Source organism: Dromiciops gliroides, chromosome 2 (genome assembly GCF_019393635.1).
Source record: "Dromiciops gliroides isolate mDroGli1 chromosome 2, mDroGli1.pri, whole genome shotgun sequence".
Taxonomy (NCBI): domain Eukaryota; kingdom Metazoa; phylum Chordata; class Mammalia; order Microbiotheria; family Microbiotheriidae; genus Dromiciops; species Dromiciops gliroides.
Window position 1 is genome coordinate 420857826 of NC_057862.1, and position 13530 is coordinate 420871355.

General features: G+C 40.1%; 2 protein-coding genes across 3 annotated transcripts in view; one reads left to right on the top strand and one right to left on the bottom strand.

Annotated features, from left to right (window-relative positions):
* The window catches only part of RALGPS1 (Ral GEF with PH domain and SH3 binding motif 1), a 632069-nt gene that overhangs the window by 304352 nt on the left and 314187 nt on the right, over window positions 1-13530 (bottom strand). The gene's annotated exons all lie outside the window — the stretch shown is intronic.
* The window catches only part of ANGPTL2 (angiopoietin like 2), a 62972-nt gene that overhangs the window by 36586 nt on the left and 12856 nt on the right, over window positions 1-13530 (top strand). The window contains exon 3 of the mRNA XM_043981907.1: window positions 13111-13304. Within this exon, the coding sequence (XP_043837842.1) occupies window positions 13111-13304 (194 nt within the window). The remainder of the gene's footprint in view (window positions 1-13110; window positions 13305-13530) is intronic.

Genomic DNA, 13530 nt, shown 5'->3' on the forward strand with positions numbered 1-13530 from the left:
CCCAAATACTCACAACTGTACTTCTCCTCTCTGGTTCTTAGATGTCCTTATATATCCTTTTAATACTTAATCCAACTCTGTATCACTACATATGTGTGCACACACACAAACACATTTGTTTTACTTATCCAGTATCTTTTGAATATGTTGTGTTCTATACTTAAGTTAGGGTTTTCATCCTACCAAATTTCTGTAATAACTAGGAAGTTAAATATTCTTCCTTTCACTAGGATCTCATTTGTCTTCCATATGTTGTGTATTTGTGATATTTGATATTTTGGGCTTTTATTATTCTAGTTCGTTTTATGCATTTTGTCTTCTTTGACTCCCTGGGTATCACTAGTAATTTTATTTTTCATCCCATCTAACTACTTTCTATGGTATCTAACTTGGTGGGTATATGCAGACAGTTTCTCCTTCATTTTCCAGTTTAGGGGGCAGATAGATGGTGCAGTATATAAAGCACTGGCCCTGAATTCAGAAGGAACTGAGTTCAAATCCAACCTCAGACACTTGACACTAGATGTGTAATCCTGGACAAGTCACTTTAACCTTCCATTGCCAGCAAAAAAAAAAAAAATCAAGTTTAAATTCCATCTGAACTTCTCTTTTTAAGACTCCAGCCAAAAAATTATTGATAGCCCTTGTTCGTTATATTTCATTTCTAGATTTAAATACCAAAGAGGTGAGTTTGCATTTAATTCTAGAGACACCACTATAACCACTGGAGCTTTTTGAGTAGTGAAATGACAGTCATATCGTGCTTTGGGAATATTGCTTGACAGTAATGTGGAGGCTGGATAGAAAGGGAAGAGATGGAAGCAGGGATGGTCAATTAGGAGGCTCTTACATTAATTTCCTACAAGAGGGATATAACAACTGAACTAGGCTAATGGCCACCTGAGTAGAAAGAAAATGGATGTAAGAAATGTTGTGGAGGTAGAATAATCTAGATTTGTAAACTGATTGGATTTGGGGGATGAGGAAGAATGAAGAGTCAAGAATGACTCTGAGAACTGTAAGGATGGTGGTGCCTTAACAGAGAGAATTTAGAAAGAGGAGTGGATTTGTGGGGTGGGGGGAGCAGAGAGATCATTTGTTTTAGAGAATACCATCTGCACCTGTGGTTTCTTGCCTATTCTAGATTCTCTTGAGACAGTATTATTCATACCCTTATGAAACATCCAAAATGGTACTAGTCATCTTCATTTGACATAAGTCCTGGATAATTATTTTTCACATAGTGGATACATGTTCTTTGAAAACAGCAGACCGTTTACTGTCTCTTCTTATCAGGTTGACAAATAGCTGCTTTGGTATCCTTGAGCAGGGACTCACCAATGGATACTACTCAGCTTTTCTTCCTCTGGCTTTTTTGAGGGGTTTATCTTTCACCTTACAGGACCCAAGTGTCCACATCATCATTCCCTGGAGGACAAGCAGCTGAATCTTTCTTGGAAGGTCCATCTCCCTCCTTTTTGTGAAGAGCCTTGTGTCTATTATTACCAGGTGTTCAGTGGTTCTTTACCAATTTTCTCATCCATATCACATTCTTCTAACCCTCTAACCTCCTGCCAAAGGTCAAGATTCTCCTTTCAGGCTCCTTTATAATCCTTTGTTTCATGTTGAAGAACAATTATTTTAAAGGAACACCTCATTCTCTACCTTATAACCTGGAGGAGTGGATCTACCCTTCTTTCTTTTTTACTTTTTTTTTTTGTGAGGGCAATAGGGGCCAAGTGACCTGCCCAGGGTCACACAGCCAGCAAGTGACAAGTGTTCGAGGCCAGATCCGAACCCAGGTCTTCATGAATCCAGGGCCAGCACTCCATCCACTGTGCCACCAGCTGCCCCCGACCTTCTTCTAAAAGGAACTTCCAAAAGGGAATGCTACCTGAACTCATAACCTGTAAAACTTTGTCTAGTAATAGAATTGACTAGTTGCCAAAAACTGGACCTGGAAATTTCCTACTGAAATACATCTGGTGCTTCTGTGATTCATAGCTTTAAGTGTTTCCTTTTTCACTGACCACGATTTTTAAGGGAAAGGGTAGAGAGTTGGAATGGTGGAGCAGGAGGAGGTTATTTGAAAAGAAAAGGGAAAACATTTACAGTATAAGGTAGGAAGAGTCATTTCTAAGTGTCACATTTTAGAAAAAACAACCTTGAGCACATTTAGATAAGGACAGTCAAGATGGTGAGGGGATTGGAGACTTAGTGATATAAGAATTGGCTGAATAAAGTGGGACTATTTAGCCTGAAGAAGCAAATAAAGAGAAGTTTGGAGGGAGAGGTACAATCATAATTGTTTTTGAGTATTATAACTGTCATATAGAAAGAAGGATTAGAAAATTTATTCTCCTTAGTCCTAAAGACCAGACCTAGAAGCAATATTGGAAAGATGAAGAGATGCAAATTTCAGGTTAATATAAGGGGGAAAAATTCCTAACAGTTATAGTTGGCTCAGAATGGGATGGGCTTCATCAAGACATTAAAAAAACAACATCTCCGTCACAGGAGATTTTCACATAGAGGCTGGATGTCCATTTGTTAGGAATCTTTTTGAAGGAACTCTTATTCAAATGTGGTTTGTGCTAAATCAGGTCCCTTCTAACTGAGATTCTGTGATTCAGTGAAGTTGAAATTTTTTTCAGTTTCTTTGATACTTGGAGTGATAGGTGATTTCATCTGTATGTATATACTCTTTTTGTGGGCCCATGAATGCATACTAGTAATGCACAAAATAGTTACACCTTCTCATCCTATGCCATCCTTATCAAATTTCCAGAGATAATCTACCCCACTCCCTAAAGGACCTTTACTTATCCTTCCCCCTCCCCCCTTAAATTCTGGAAGGTATCAGTGCTACCAGTTGGATTGAGTCTGTTGATTCTTCATATGCATCGTGTGACCAGTGAATCTTTTCTTCTGCTCAGATGTTGAGAGCTTCCAATTTAATTCTTACCCATCAAATCATCCCCAGTTTGACAATGATCTAGAATCTGACTGCATTCCCTCATAGCCTTCTATTGTGACATAATTACATTTTAAGTTTAAACATTTTAAAAAAGGGCAGAGTTTGATTTTATTCAAACACTGAATATGAAATTTATTTTTATGATTCTATATTTGTTTTTCAGGTTTTTTTAGCCTGAAATTCCTTTTACTTTTTTAATTTAAAAATACCTTTCACTACGGCTGAGATCAAAACACCTTGCTCTAGTAGAAAGATGATATTAGAATCCAAGTATCCAACTACATACAAGCCCAGCTTTGCTACTTGTGATCTTAGGCTCATCACTTTCCCTTTCTACAACTCAATTACTTGCACTAAAATAAGGGAGTTGGGAGTAAATGGTATTGAATATACAGCTCTAAATACCAAAATCCTGAGATTCAGAGAGTTTGCTACTATTTTGGTCAGTTGGACATCTTCCCTGGGCTCTACCAAGAGCTGTCAGTTTCCCAAGAACACATGGAGTACTAATGAATCTGTTAAGTTGAAGAAAACATCTAAAGATCTATTTAAAAAACCTAGTTTTTAAAAAACTATAACGTGGATGCCAGCAACACAGATAATTACATATGTATATGAATTATATATGTATACATATGGCATGTATATACATACGTATATACATGATACATAAAGGACTTGGTATTTCATTAGCATAAGGAACTCCCAATGAAGAAATCTTCTCTACCAATGTAATTTGGCATCTTATAGTCCTAGAGAGTTTCCTAGGTCGCTGAGAAATTAAGTGACTTGCCGAGGGCCACATAGCCAATATGGGTCAAAAGGTAGGCTCAAAGCAATACTCTTGCCTTGGAGTCCAGCTCTCTATCCACTATTCCATGTTGCCCCCACTACATAAATGTACACATATGTCCACACATGTGTGCACATACATTTGCACCCAGACATCTACTAGTGAAGAGCAATTGTACATGAAGGATTCATGACTTCCTTAATATGAATGCTCCCTCCACTGATGTCAATCACATCTAGCATCTATCTTGAAGTTGGAAGAGACCTTAAGAATTATCTAGCCCTGGGGCAGCTAGGTGACGCAGTGGATAGAGCACCAGCCCTGGAGTCAGGAGTACCTGAGTTCAAATCCAGCCTCAGACACTTAACACATACTAGCTGTGTGACCCCGGGCAAGTCACTTAACCCCAATTGCCTCACTAAAAAAAAAAAAAGAAAAAAAAAAGAAAGAATTATCTAGCCCAGGAAGTCTGTGGACAGATTTCAGGAGGGATGCTGTGAACTTAGATGAAGGAAAAATCATCTTTATTTCAATAGAATTAGTTTCCTTTATGATGCTACTTATTTTATTTTTTTACATTAAAAAAACATCATCCTGAGAAGGGATTCATAGGTTTCACCAGGCTGCCAAAGGGTTCCATGACACAAAAAAGGAGAAGAACCCCTGCTTGAATCCAACTCCATTTCACAAATGAGGAAACTGAGGCCCAAAGAGAGAACAAGCTTTGTGCAAGATCACCAGCTAGGCAGTGAAAGAACAAAAAGATTTGAATCCAAGTTTTCTTACCTCAGGTCTGGTATGCTTTCTCCCATACAATCCTTTCTCCTGTCTCCTCTAAATTTTAGTAGGCCTAGGTTCTTCATTAATTTCTGTGTCCAAAATGTGTCTTATCATTCATAAACTAATATAGGCTCTGAGACTCCACATCATAGATTTAGAACTGTAAGGAAATCCAAAGGTCATTTAGTTCAGCTGCCTCATCTTAAAGATGAGGAAACTGAGGCTTAGAAAGGTTAAGTAATTTGCCCAAGGTCACACAATTAGTATGTGTCAAAGGCAGAATTTGAAGCCAGGTTGTCCTGACTACCTGGTCATTACTCTACTCACCACACCATGTTGCCCTGCTACATCAATACCAACTTAGAAGGCATGAGTTTCTGTGGCCAAAAAAAAAATGAATCAACCTATGGCAAATGCATGTGTCTTTCCACATATAGCTTGGTCCTTGGATGACACACACACTGTCCATTGCTGGGCTTGTACTTTCAACTTGGTGGAACCTACAAGGGCTTATGCTCATTTAGCCTGGCCCCTGAGCCCCAGGCCCCCACCACACCCTGCTGAAGCATTAAGGGAGGCCCAGCATTAGAGGAAGCATTAATTGCCATAATAAAAATAAAATCCATAAGCAACAGAAATCCTCTCAAAGCCAATATGCTAAAGCTGGAGAAAGCTCTATCAAAAGCCTGTGGATGTCTAGACCATTAACATTTTTATGTCGGTCACCCACATTTACATTTTACACGGTTGTAAAAATCCCACAGGGCTAGAGCAGGAATCAGAAAGACCAAAGGAGTCTTGTTTAGCAAATTTTTTCACTTACTTTCCTACCCTTCAGAAGCCCAAATAAAAACCAACTTTAACTGAAGAGCTCAAAGCACATCTTGTGGTCTGAGCAGTAACAGTAAGAGAGAGCTGAGGACTCAGAAGGAACGTGCTTTTCTTTCCTCCAGACCTGGCTATATTTTAGCTGAAGCAAAGTAAATATGACTGAATTGAGAGTGTTGAGGGGATTGGAAAGGAGGAAGAGGACAGCTGTCTCCTCACTTAACGCAGTAAAAGAGATAGAAAAGAAAGCAAGCTCTATCATCTACATCTGGCTGGGACAAGAGGCTGAGACTGGCCAGAGAAGGGGAAACTGGACTCTTTGGGAGCTGGGACTCTCACAGTCTAACGGATACTAGGGGTAGAAACAAGCAACTTCACTTTTTCTCCCTCTCTGCACTGAAGGAATGGGTGCTGTTGGGAGAATGTGGAATGTAGGCCCATCCCCACATGGTGTTCTCCCTCTAGACTAAGGGTTTTTAACCTGGGGTCCGAAGATCGATGTCAGAGGGTCTGTTAATTTGGATGGGAAAAATGTCTTGATTTTTACTAACTTCTTACTGAAATTTATTATTTCCTACAATTATTTAAAAACATCATTCTGAAAGGAGAGCCATAAGCTTCACCAGACTGCCAAAGGAATTCTTGACCTAAAAAAGGTGAAAAATTCTTGCTCTGGAAGCCCCAAACACCATTTCTGCATGTGGAGCTTCCAAGAACACCAAGGATATGCTTGCCCCTCACTCCCATACCCTGAAGACCCCTGTCCAATTCCCATAGACTCTTGTTTAAAGAGGTGGGTTTTTTCCCTTTCCTCTAGATCCCACATTGGATTGCCTCATAGGAAGTCCAGAAGTGGTCAGTAAGACTTAGAGACTCTGCCTACCAAATCTATCATCACAGGAATTAGGGATTTGAGTTAAGATCAACAGATTTACATTATGTTAGTACTAAACAGGATCTCAAGAACAGTGCTTTCTGAGGAAAAGAATTCCAGATATGAAGATAGGAGATCTGAGTTTGAAATCAGCCTTGGACACTAAACTGGCTATATGACCATGGACAAAGCACTAATATTTGTACTGCTTGTAACTCCTCAAGCTCCTGGGATTACAGATTTAGACCTAGAAACCATCTACTTCCATAACCTCATTTTCCAGATAAAGAAACTGAGTTATTCTGAGGAAAGTATCTGTATGACCCTTAAACAGTAATACATGTGAGCCACTTCTATTATGTAGTCCAACTCATTCAATTTACTGATTGAGAGACTAAGGCAGGGACAGATAGATGGCGCAGTGGTAAAGCACTGGCCCTGGATTCAGGAGGACCTGAGTTCAAATCCGGCTTCAGACACTTGACACTTAACTAGCTGTGTGACCCTGGGCAAGTCACTTAACCCTCATTGCCCTGCAAAAAAAAAAAAAAACCCACAAAAAACAAACAAACAAAATAGAGACTAACGCGTAGGAAGGTGGTCATTTGACAAATAGTAGGCAAATAGGATCCCTTGCCCCGCCCTTTTTATTAAAATGAAACTGAGATGTTCAATGTGGTTTTTATTTATGAGGACTCAATTCTTGCCCATCTTTTAAAGTCCAACTAAAATCCTACACTCTCCAGGAAGCCTTCCCAGATCCCTTCCTAACTACTAGCTAAGAATGACCTTTTGGAATGACCCTTTGAAGAACAACCCTTTAGAGCTCATTCATTGTTTTTTGCTTGACTTATTCTTTTCATTATTTTTTTTTTGCAGGGCAATGAGGGTTAAGTGACTTGCCCAGGGTCACACAGCTAGTAAGTGTCAAGTGTCTGAGGCTGGATTTGAACTCAGGTCCTCCTGAATCCAGGGCCAGTGCTTTATCCACTGTGCCACCTAGCTGCCCCGACTTATTCTTTTTAAAACAAACACAAAAACAATCCCAAACCAACCAAACAAAAGCAAACAGATCAGTGATTTAATTTATGTAGGGAACTTGCAGTAAGGAACTTATTCTACCACTATAGATATGTATAACTGTTCAAATTAGAGTCATAGAGAGTTGCCTGGGGGCACCAAGAGGTTAGATGACTTGCCCAGGGTCTCATAACTAGTACAGGTCAGAGGTGGGGCTTAGTACCACATTTTCATGAACCCTAGGCCACTTCTCTATCTACTCCACACTGCTTTTCATGTCTAATGGTCTGGATAAGTGTCTAGACATATGAGTAACTTGTCTAGATAAGCCTAATTCACTTATATACCTTTGTATACTATAATGTAAAATATCTCTGTAGATTTGTGATATAGTCTACATTGGATTGCACGAGTGAAAAAGAAGATGGGTAGGTCATGAGGAAACAATGAGAGATAACTAATGGACAGCCTATAAGCTGGGTTGGTGGTCTCATGAGGTCAGGAGAAGAGAGGAAGACCTTCAATACATTGGGTAGATCTTCTTTGACAAATTAACAGGAAGTCATGGGCAAGAGTTGTATAGGCTGGGTAGGCAGGGTTGGGTGGAGCAGAACAGAGAGGAGGGAGTACATTTATTGATGAGATTATAGATCCATCTGAGTATTTGAGTATAAAGTGTCTGTCCTTGTGCCCAAAATATTTCAATTTTTAAAAAACCTCCCTTCTACACAACAAGCTCTGTGAGGAAAAGATTTGTATCTTACAAAATTTTGTAATCTCTCCTGGTGCCCAGCCAAAGAGCCTTGTGAGCAACAAACATTTCATTAATATTAATTCCTTACTTTACCCACCCCTCTAAAAGTCTCACGTTAACTATAAAAGACATATAAGGAAAGATGCTATCTGCATCCAGAGAAAGGACTGATAAATAGAAGTATGTATAGAAAAATTTTCCATATGTATACCTATTTGGGTCTAATGGTAGCCATCTCTAGGGTAAGGCAGGGAGAGAAGGGAAAAAACGAAATTTACATGTTACTGTTGTTGTATATTTGAAGGGAATAGAAAGTTGTGCAAAGTAGATTTGCAGTTTCATGTGTAATCATCTTTTTTTATCATACTATGTTATGGAAATGAAAAAAAAATTTAAATTAATAATAATTGGGGAAGATGAAGGAGATACAAATGATGAAGGGCACTTTTAGAATTGTAAATAGGAACTCAACTAAGCTGTTAACTGACTGGGACCACTTTTTCTTTTTCTTTTTTTTTTTTTTTGGTGAGGCAATTTGGCTTAATTGACTTGTCCAGGGTCACACAGCTAGTAAGTGTTAAGTGTCTGAGGCTGGATTTGAACTCAGGTCCTCCTGACTCCAGGGCTGGTGCTCTATCCACTGCGCACCGAGCTGCTCCTAGACTGGGACCACTTTTAATAAACCCCACTACACAAAGATATTTCTCCCCGGCTTGTGGCTGGAGAGTATAACCAAGTGTCTGTATTCAAGGCCCCCATAGTTAGTAATGGCAGGGAAGGTTCAATTCCATTCAGAGTCAAGCTCATGTCCCACCTAGCAATGGTGGGTACGCTTCCTTTCACTTGGGCCAGGTTATACCATAAGTTGTCCACAGAGTCTAAATATAGTCTTAATATAGCTAGCCTTCAAATATCCGTGTGAAAAAGCAAATGTCTGGCCTGTCGGCTTAGGCTTCTCCTTCCATTATCATTCTGTATGCCAGTGTTATTGTTGGCAAAGGGCTCAGTTCTAAATTACCCTCTAGAAGGCAAGCCAAAGTCAGCGCTGGTGGGGCTGTTTGGAGTTTTCCGAAGGAAAAGGTTTGCCTACTGCACATTTTAAATTCTGCTTCATTAACAAAAATCGATTGTAGTTTTTGTAAAATTATTATTTCAATATTTTTTCATGGTTTTAAAAACTCTACTGAGTCTCAGTTCAATTAATATGCTTTCAAAGCAAACACCTCTTACTAATCTAGCATTCTGCCTGGCAGAAATCCTGTGGCAAATATTTCAGCAACTTCAAATATGTTAAATCCTTTCTTTAAAAAAAAAAAAAAAGTGGTGCTTCACAGAATCACAGAAATTCACAGTCTCCTGGAGAACAAAGCAGGAGTCCCCCTCCCCCCTTGTCCCCTCCCCGCCCCCAGCATCCTTGACAAGTGACCATCTAACCTTTGCTTAAAGACCTCAAGCAATAAGAGCTTATAATCTTATGGGGTAGCCCACTCCACTTTTGAACCACTATTAGGAATCTTTGTCTTATATCACTGTTATCACTTATATCACTGTTAGGAATCTTTGTCTTATATCAAATCAATAACTATCTTGCTTCAGCTTCCATCCATTGCTCTGAGTTCTGACCTTGGGAGCCAACCAGATCACGTCTAGTTTGTCTTCTTTATGACAATCCTCCAGATGTTTAAAGACAATTACCTTCCCCCCCCCCCCCCCCCGCAATTTTTTTCTCCACACCAGAGAATTAGATGCTATTATTATACCCTCTTTACAGATGGAGATAATGAGGCAGATAGAGGTTAAGTGACTAGCCCGGGGCTAATAAGTATCTGAAGGCAGATGTGAACTCATGTCTTCCTGACTCCAGGTCCAGCACTCTCTCTACCAGGCCACCAGTTCCTCCAATCCTTATAGGGCAGGTTTTCAGTCTTTTCCTTATCTTGCTTACCTTCTTCAAAATATTCTTCAGTTTGTCAATGTCCTTCAAAAAATATGGTATTAAAAACCTAATATAACACTCCAGATAAAGTCTTATCTGAGTAGAATACAATGGGACTATCAAGTTCCTTGTACCAGACACTTTACTTCTACTAATGTAGCCTAACAGATCATGATATCTTTTGTCTTCTGTCATGAACTAGAAATGTATTATTAGTCAGAATCAAATAATTCAATTCAACAGAGTCCTGGGCTTGGCACTGTGGAAGATGAAGTTTCGGTAAGACACGGTCCTTACCCACAAGGAACAAGTGTAGTAGTGGGGATTAAGACATCAACATTGACAATTCATAATGGTTTTTATATCAATGTTTATTTTCTTCCCTTCCCTAATACCCATATCCATCAGAGGATTAACAAAACAAAGTGCTATGTGAGTGTTAGGTGAGGTCCAATAGAAAGGTAGCAGCCCCATTTCAGATTTAGTGTATTCTATAAACGGGAGCTATTATTATTCATGGGGGTAATACTCAGGAAGGCCTCTCTAAAAGAGGTGTCATTTGAGGTGGACTTTAAAGGATGGACAGGAATTCAACTGGAGAAGAGGGGGAGCGTAGATATTCTATGCCTAAGGAATAATGTGAGCCTAGATGAGAAGGTAGAAACACACAGGGAGTGTTTGGGGATCAGAAGGTAGGCTTAGGGAGGAGTAGCATGAGATAAGGCTGGAGACATGTGTGTATGGGGTGGGGACTGGGGTTCCCTGATTATGGAGGGGCTAGAATGTTAGGGAAGGGAGTCTAAACTTTACTCAGTAGTCAATAAAAAGTCATTGAGGTTTTTGAGCTAAAGAGAAACATTACCAGATCTATATGTAAGGAAGATTATTGTAGCAGAATGGATTGGAATAGGGGTAGAGAATAGAAGCAAATATTTTAAGAACCTATTAAAATAGCTCAGTTATGTAGTAATGATAACCTGTACCTGGGTAGCAGCAAATTTGTGGGTTGGAGGTGGAGATACAATAGGGCAGAGAACAGTCAGGATGTATTGGGAGAAGGCAGTACCACATGATGAAAACAACCAGGGGAGAGGAAATGAGTGGGAAGCCCTAGTGTATAACAATCTGAGCAGTTGTGACTATGGGGGGTTGGGGGGAGACAGCCATTTGCCACTCCATCTTCCCCTGTCCCCTGTCAACTTGTGACCTTACTCTGCCCTACTTTCTCACCCTAAGTCCCTACAGGGGTGTGGATCCAGTGGACCACAAGGCACAGTGATGATGGATTCTGGACTGCTCTTAGAAGGAAGTGCAACACCCCCTTCATGTTGGCACATGGGGAAAACCTGGATGCTCGGCCCTAGTTACAGTCCTTGGTGTTGGCCAGTGGGTTCTGAGAAAAGGAGGTGGACTTAAAGTGACTTGGAGACAGATTGGATAGAAGGGTGGGGAAAAAAAAGAAGAGTCGAAAGTAACCACCAGGTGGAGAACATGAGGGACTGAATGAATAGTGGTGCCATGGACAAGAAAAAAAAAAGTGACATCATAAGGAAAAGTTCTTTGAGAGCAAAATTGGCCTTATTTTTGTCTTTAAACAACATCTAGCACATAGTAAGTGCTTATTGAATTGAACTGGGCAAACAAAAATAATAAACTTGCTTTGGGACAAATTGAGATATTTATAATAATTGATTTTCTATGAGGGAGTCTTTTCATTTTTAAAAAAATCTCTCCAATATAAAACTAATTGGATGGAGGTGGTTTTTTTATTGGGGGGAAGCTTTAAAAATAGTTTTCTCCATTTTTTACATAATCTTATCACTAACATCTCCTATCAGCTATACCTACAATATCTAGTTTCATCCATCTTTAGTACCATAAAATGGTAGTGGAGTCATTTCCACATTCACTGTCTAAACTTGTGCCATATCCTCATCTCCTGACTTCTATTTCCTATGGCAGATCTCACTGGGCTCCCGCCCCACCATGGACACAGAACATGAAGGTTCTTCTCTGCCAATAACACATTTAAGATGGCTTTCACAATCCATTTCTTAGAATTTATTATGAGGAGGACAGCATACAAGAATTGGGACCATGGGACAAAAGTCAATACTGTCTGCTGACATTTTGTGAGGAAACGCCAACCTCATTGCCATGTCTCCCTATTCCATCAGGAGCCTGGGAAGGCAGCCAGAGTCAGCCAATGAATGAGCAGGGGGCATTAAAGTACATGCCATGCTAAATGCCAAATAAGTAAACAGATGAGGAGCTTGGGGGTATGAAATGAGGCTAAAGCCAAAGGAAGTTCCCTTCCAGAGAGAATTTTACTGGAAATAATAATAGTAAGAACAACATGCATTTATAGAGTTCTCTAAGGTTTATAAAGTGTTTCTTTAGGACAATGGCTATGTGTACTATGAAAGGTAGAAAAACTAATTGCTGAGTAAAAAGTGAATGAAAAAGCATTTATGAAGGTTAACTATGTGCCAGGCACTGCGCTAAACACTAGGGATACATATATAAAAATGAGATAGTTCCTGACCTCCAGAACCTTGTATTCTAGTGGTAGATGGGGGAGAATAACACGTATATGGGAGTGGTGGCTAAGGAAGGGAGTGTCTGGGGAATCACAAGGCTGGTAGGTTGAGTCATAGGAACAACATTAATATGGTAATATTGATTTGATTTTCAAGACTGGAGCAGGAGGTGGACAGCAAGGAAAAGGGTACATTCAAAGTGGCAAGGTGGATGGCTGGATGGAATATAACGCATGGCCTCTTCTGGTGATCTGGGGTCAGATAGATAGAGTAAACTAGTTGAGTTTATACTCATTCACTGAACAATCAAGACAACTCAACCAGTGTAGGAGTCCCAGGGTAAGATTAACTCCTCGAGTGACTTAAGGAGGTTTTTGTTGTTGGTGGTGGTGGTGGTGGGTTTTTTGTTGGTTTTTAATGTGGTTGAATCTAGAAGTATTGTTCTAGGTGGGATAAAAACACCTGGTTTTCCTGAAGCTGAACACCCTGGCCTCTTCTGTACTTCAGAACACACCAGGGTAGCTTTAGGGAGAGTTTCTGTTGGGGCTGGAGATTAGAGACCGTCTTTGGTTATTCTGTGATAGGCCAGCATGCTTTTCTTCATACAGGCCCATGGAGAGATTGTCTTCAGGCATTGGAGGATGGCCATGACACCAGCTCCATCTACCTTGTGAAGCCTGAAAACACTAACAGACTTATGCAGGTTTGGTGTGACCAGAGACATGATCCTGGAGGCTGGACTGTTATACAGAGACGACTAGATGGATCTGTCAATTTTTTCCGGAATTGGGAGACTTATAAGGTAAGAGCCAGTAACATTCATCTTTCTTGTCTCACTCAATAAACTCCATAGCTCCCTATCACCTCCAGGATTGAATATGAAATCTAAAAGGCCCTTCACAAACCTGACCCCTTTGTACTTTCCCAGTCTTATGATACTTTCCTCCCCATGATGTTGCATCTCCTAACTGTGCCTCTTCATCAGCTGCCCTCTATGCCTGGAATGCGCTCTCTTTTCTCCTCTTCTC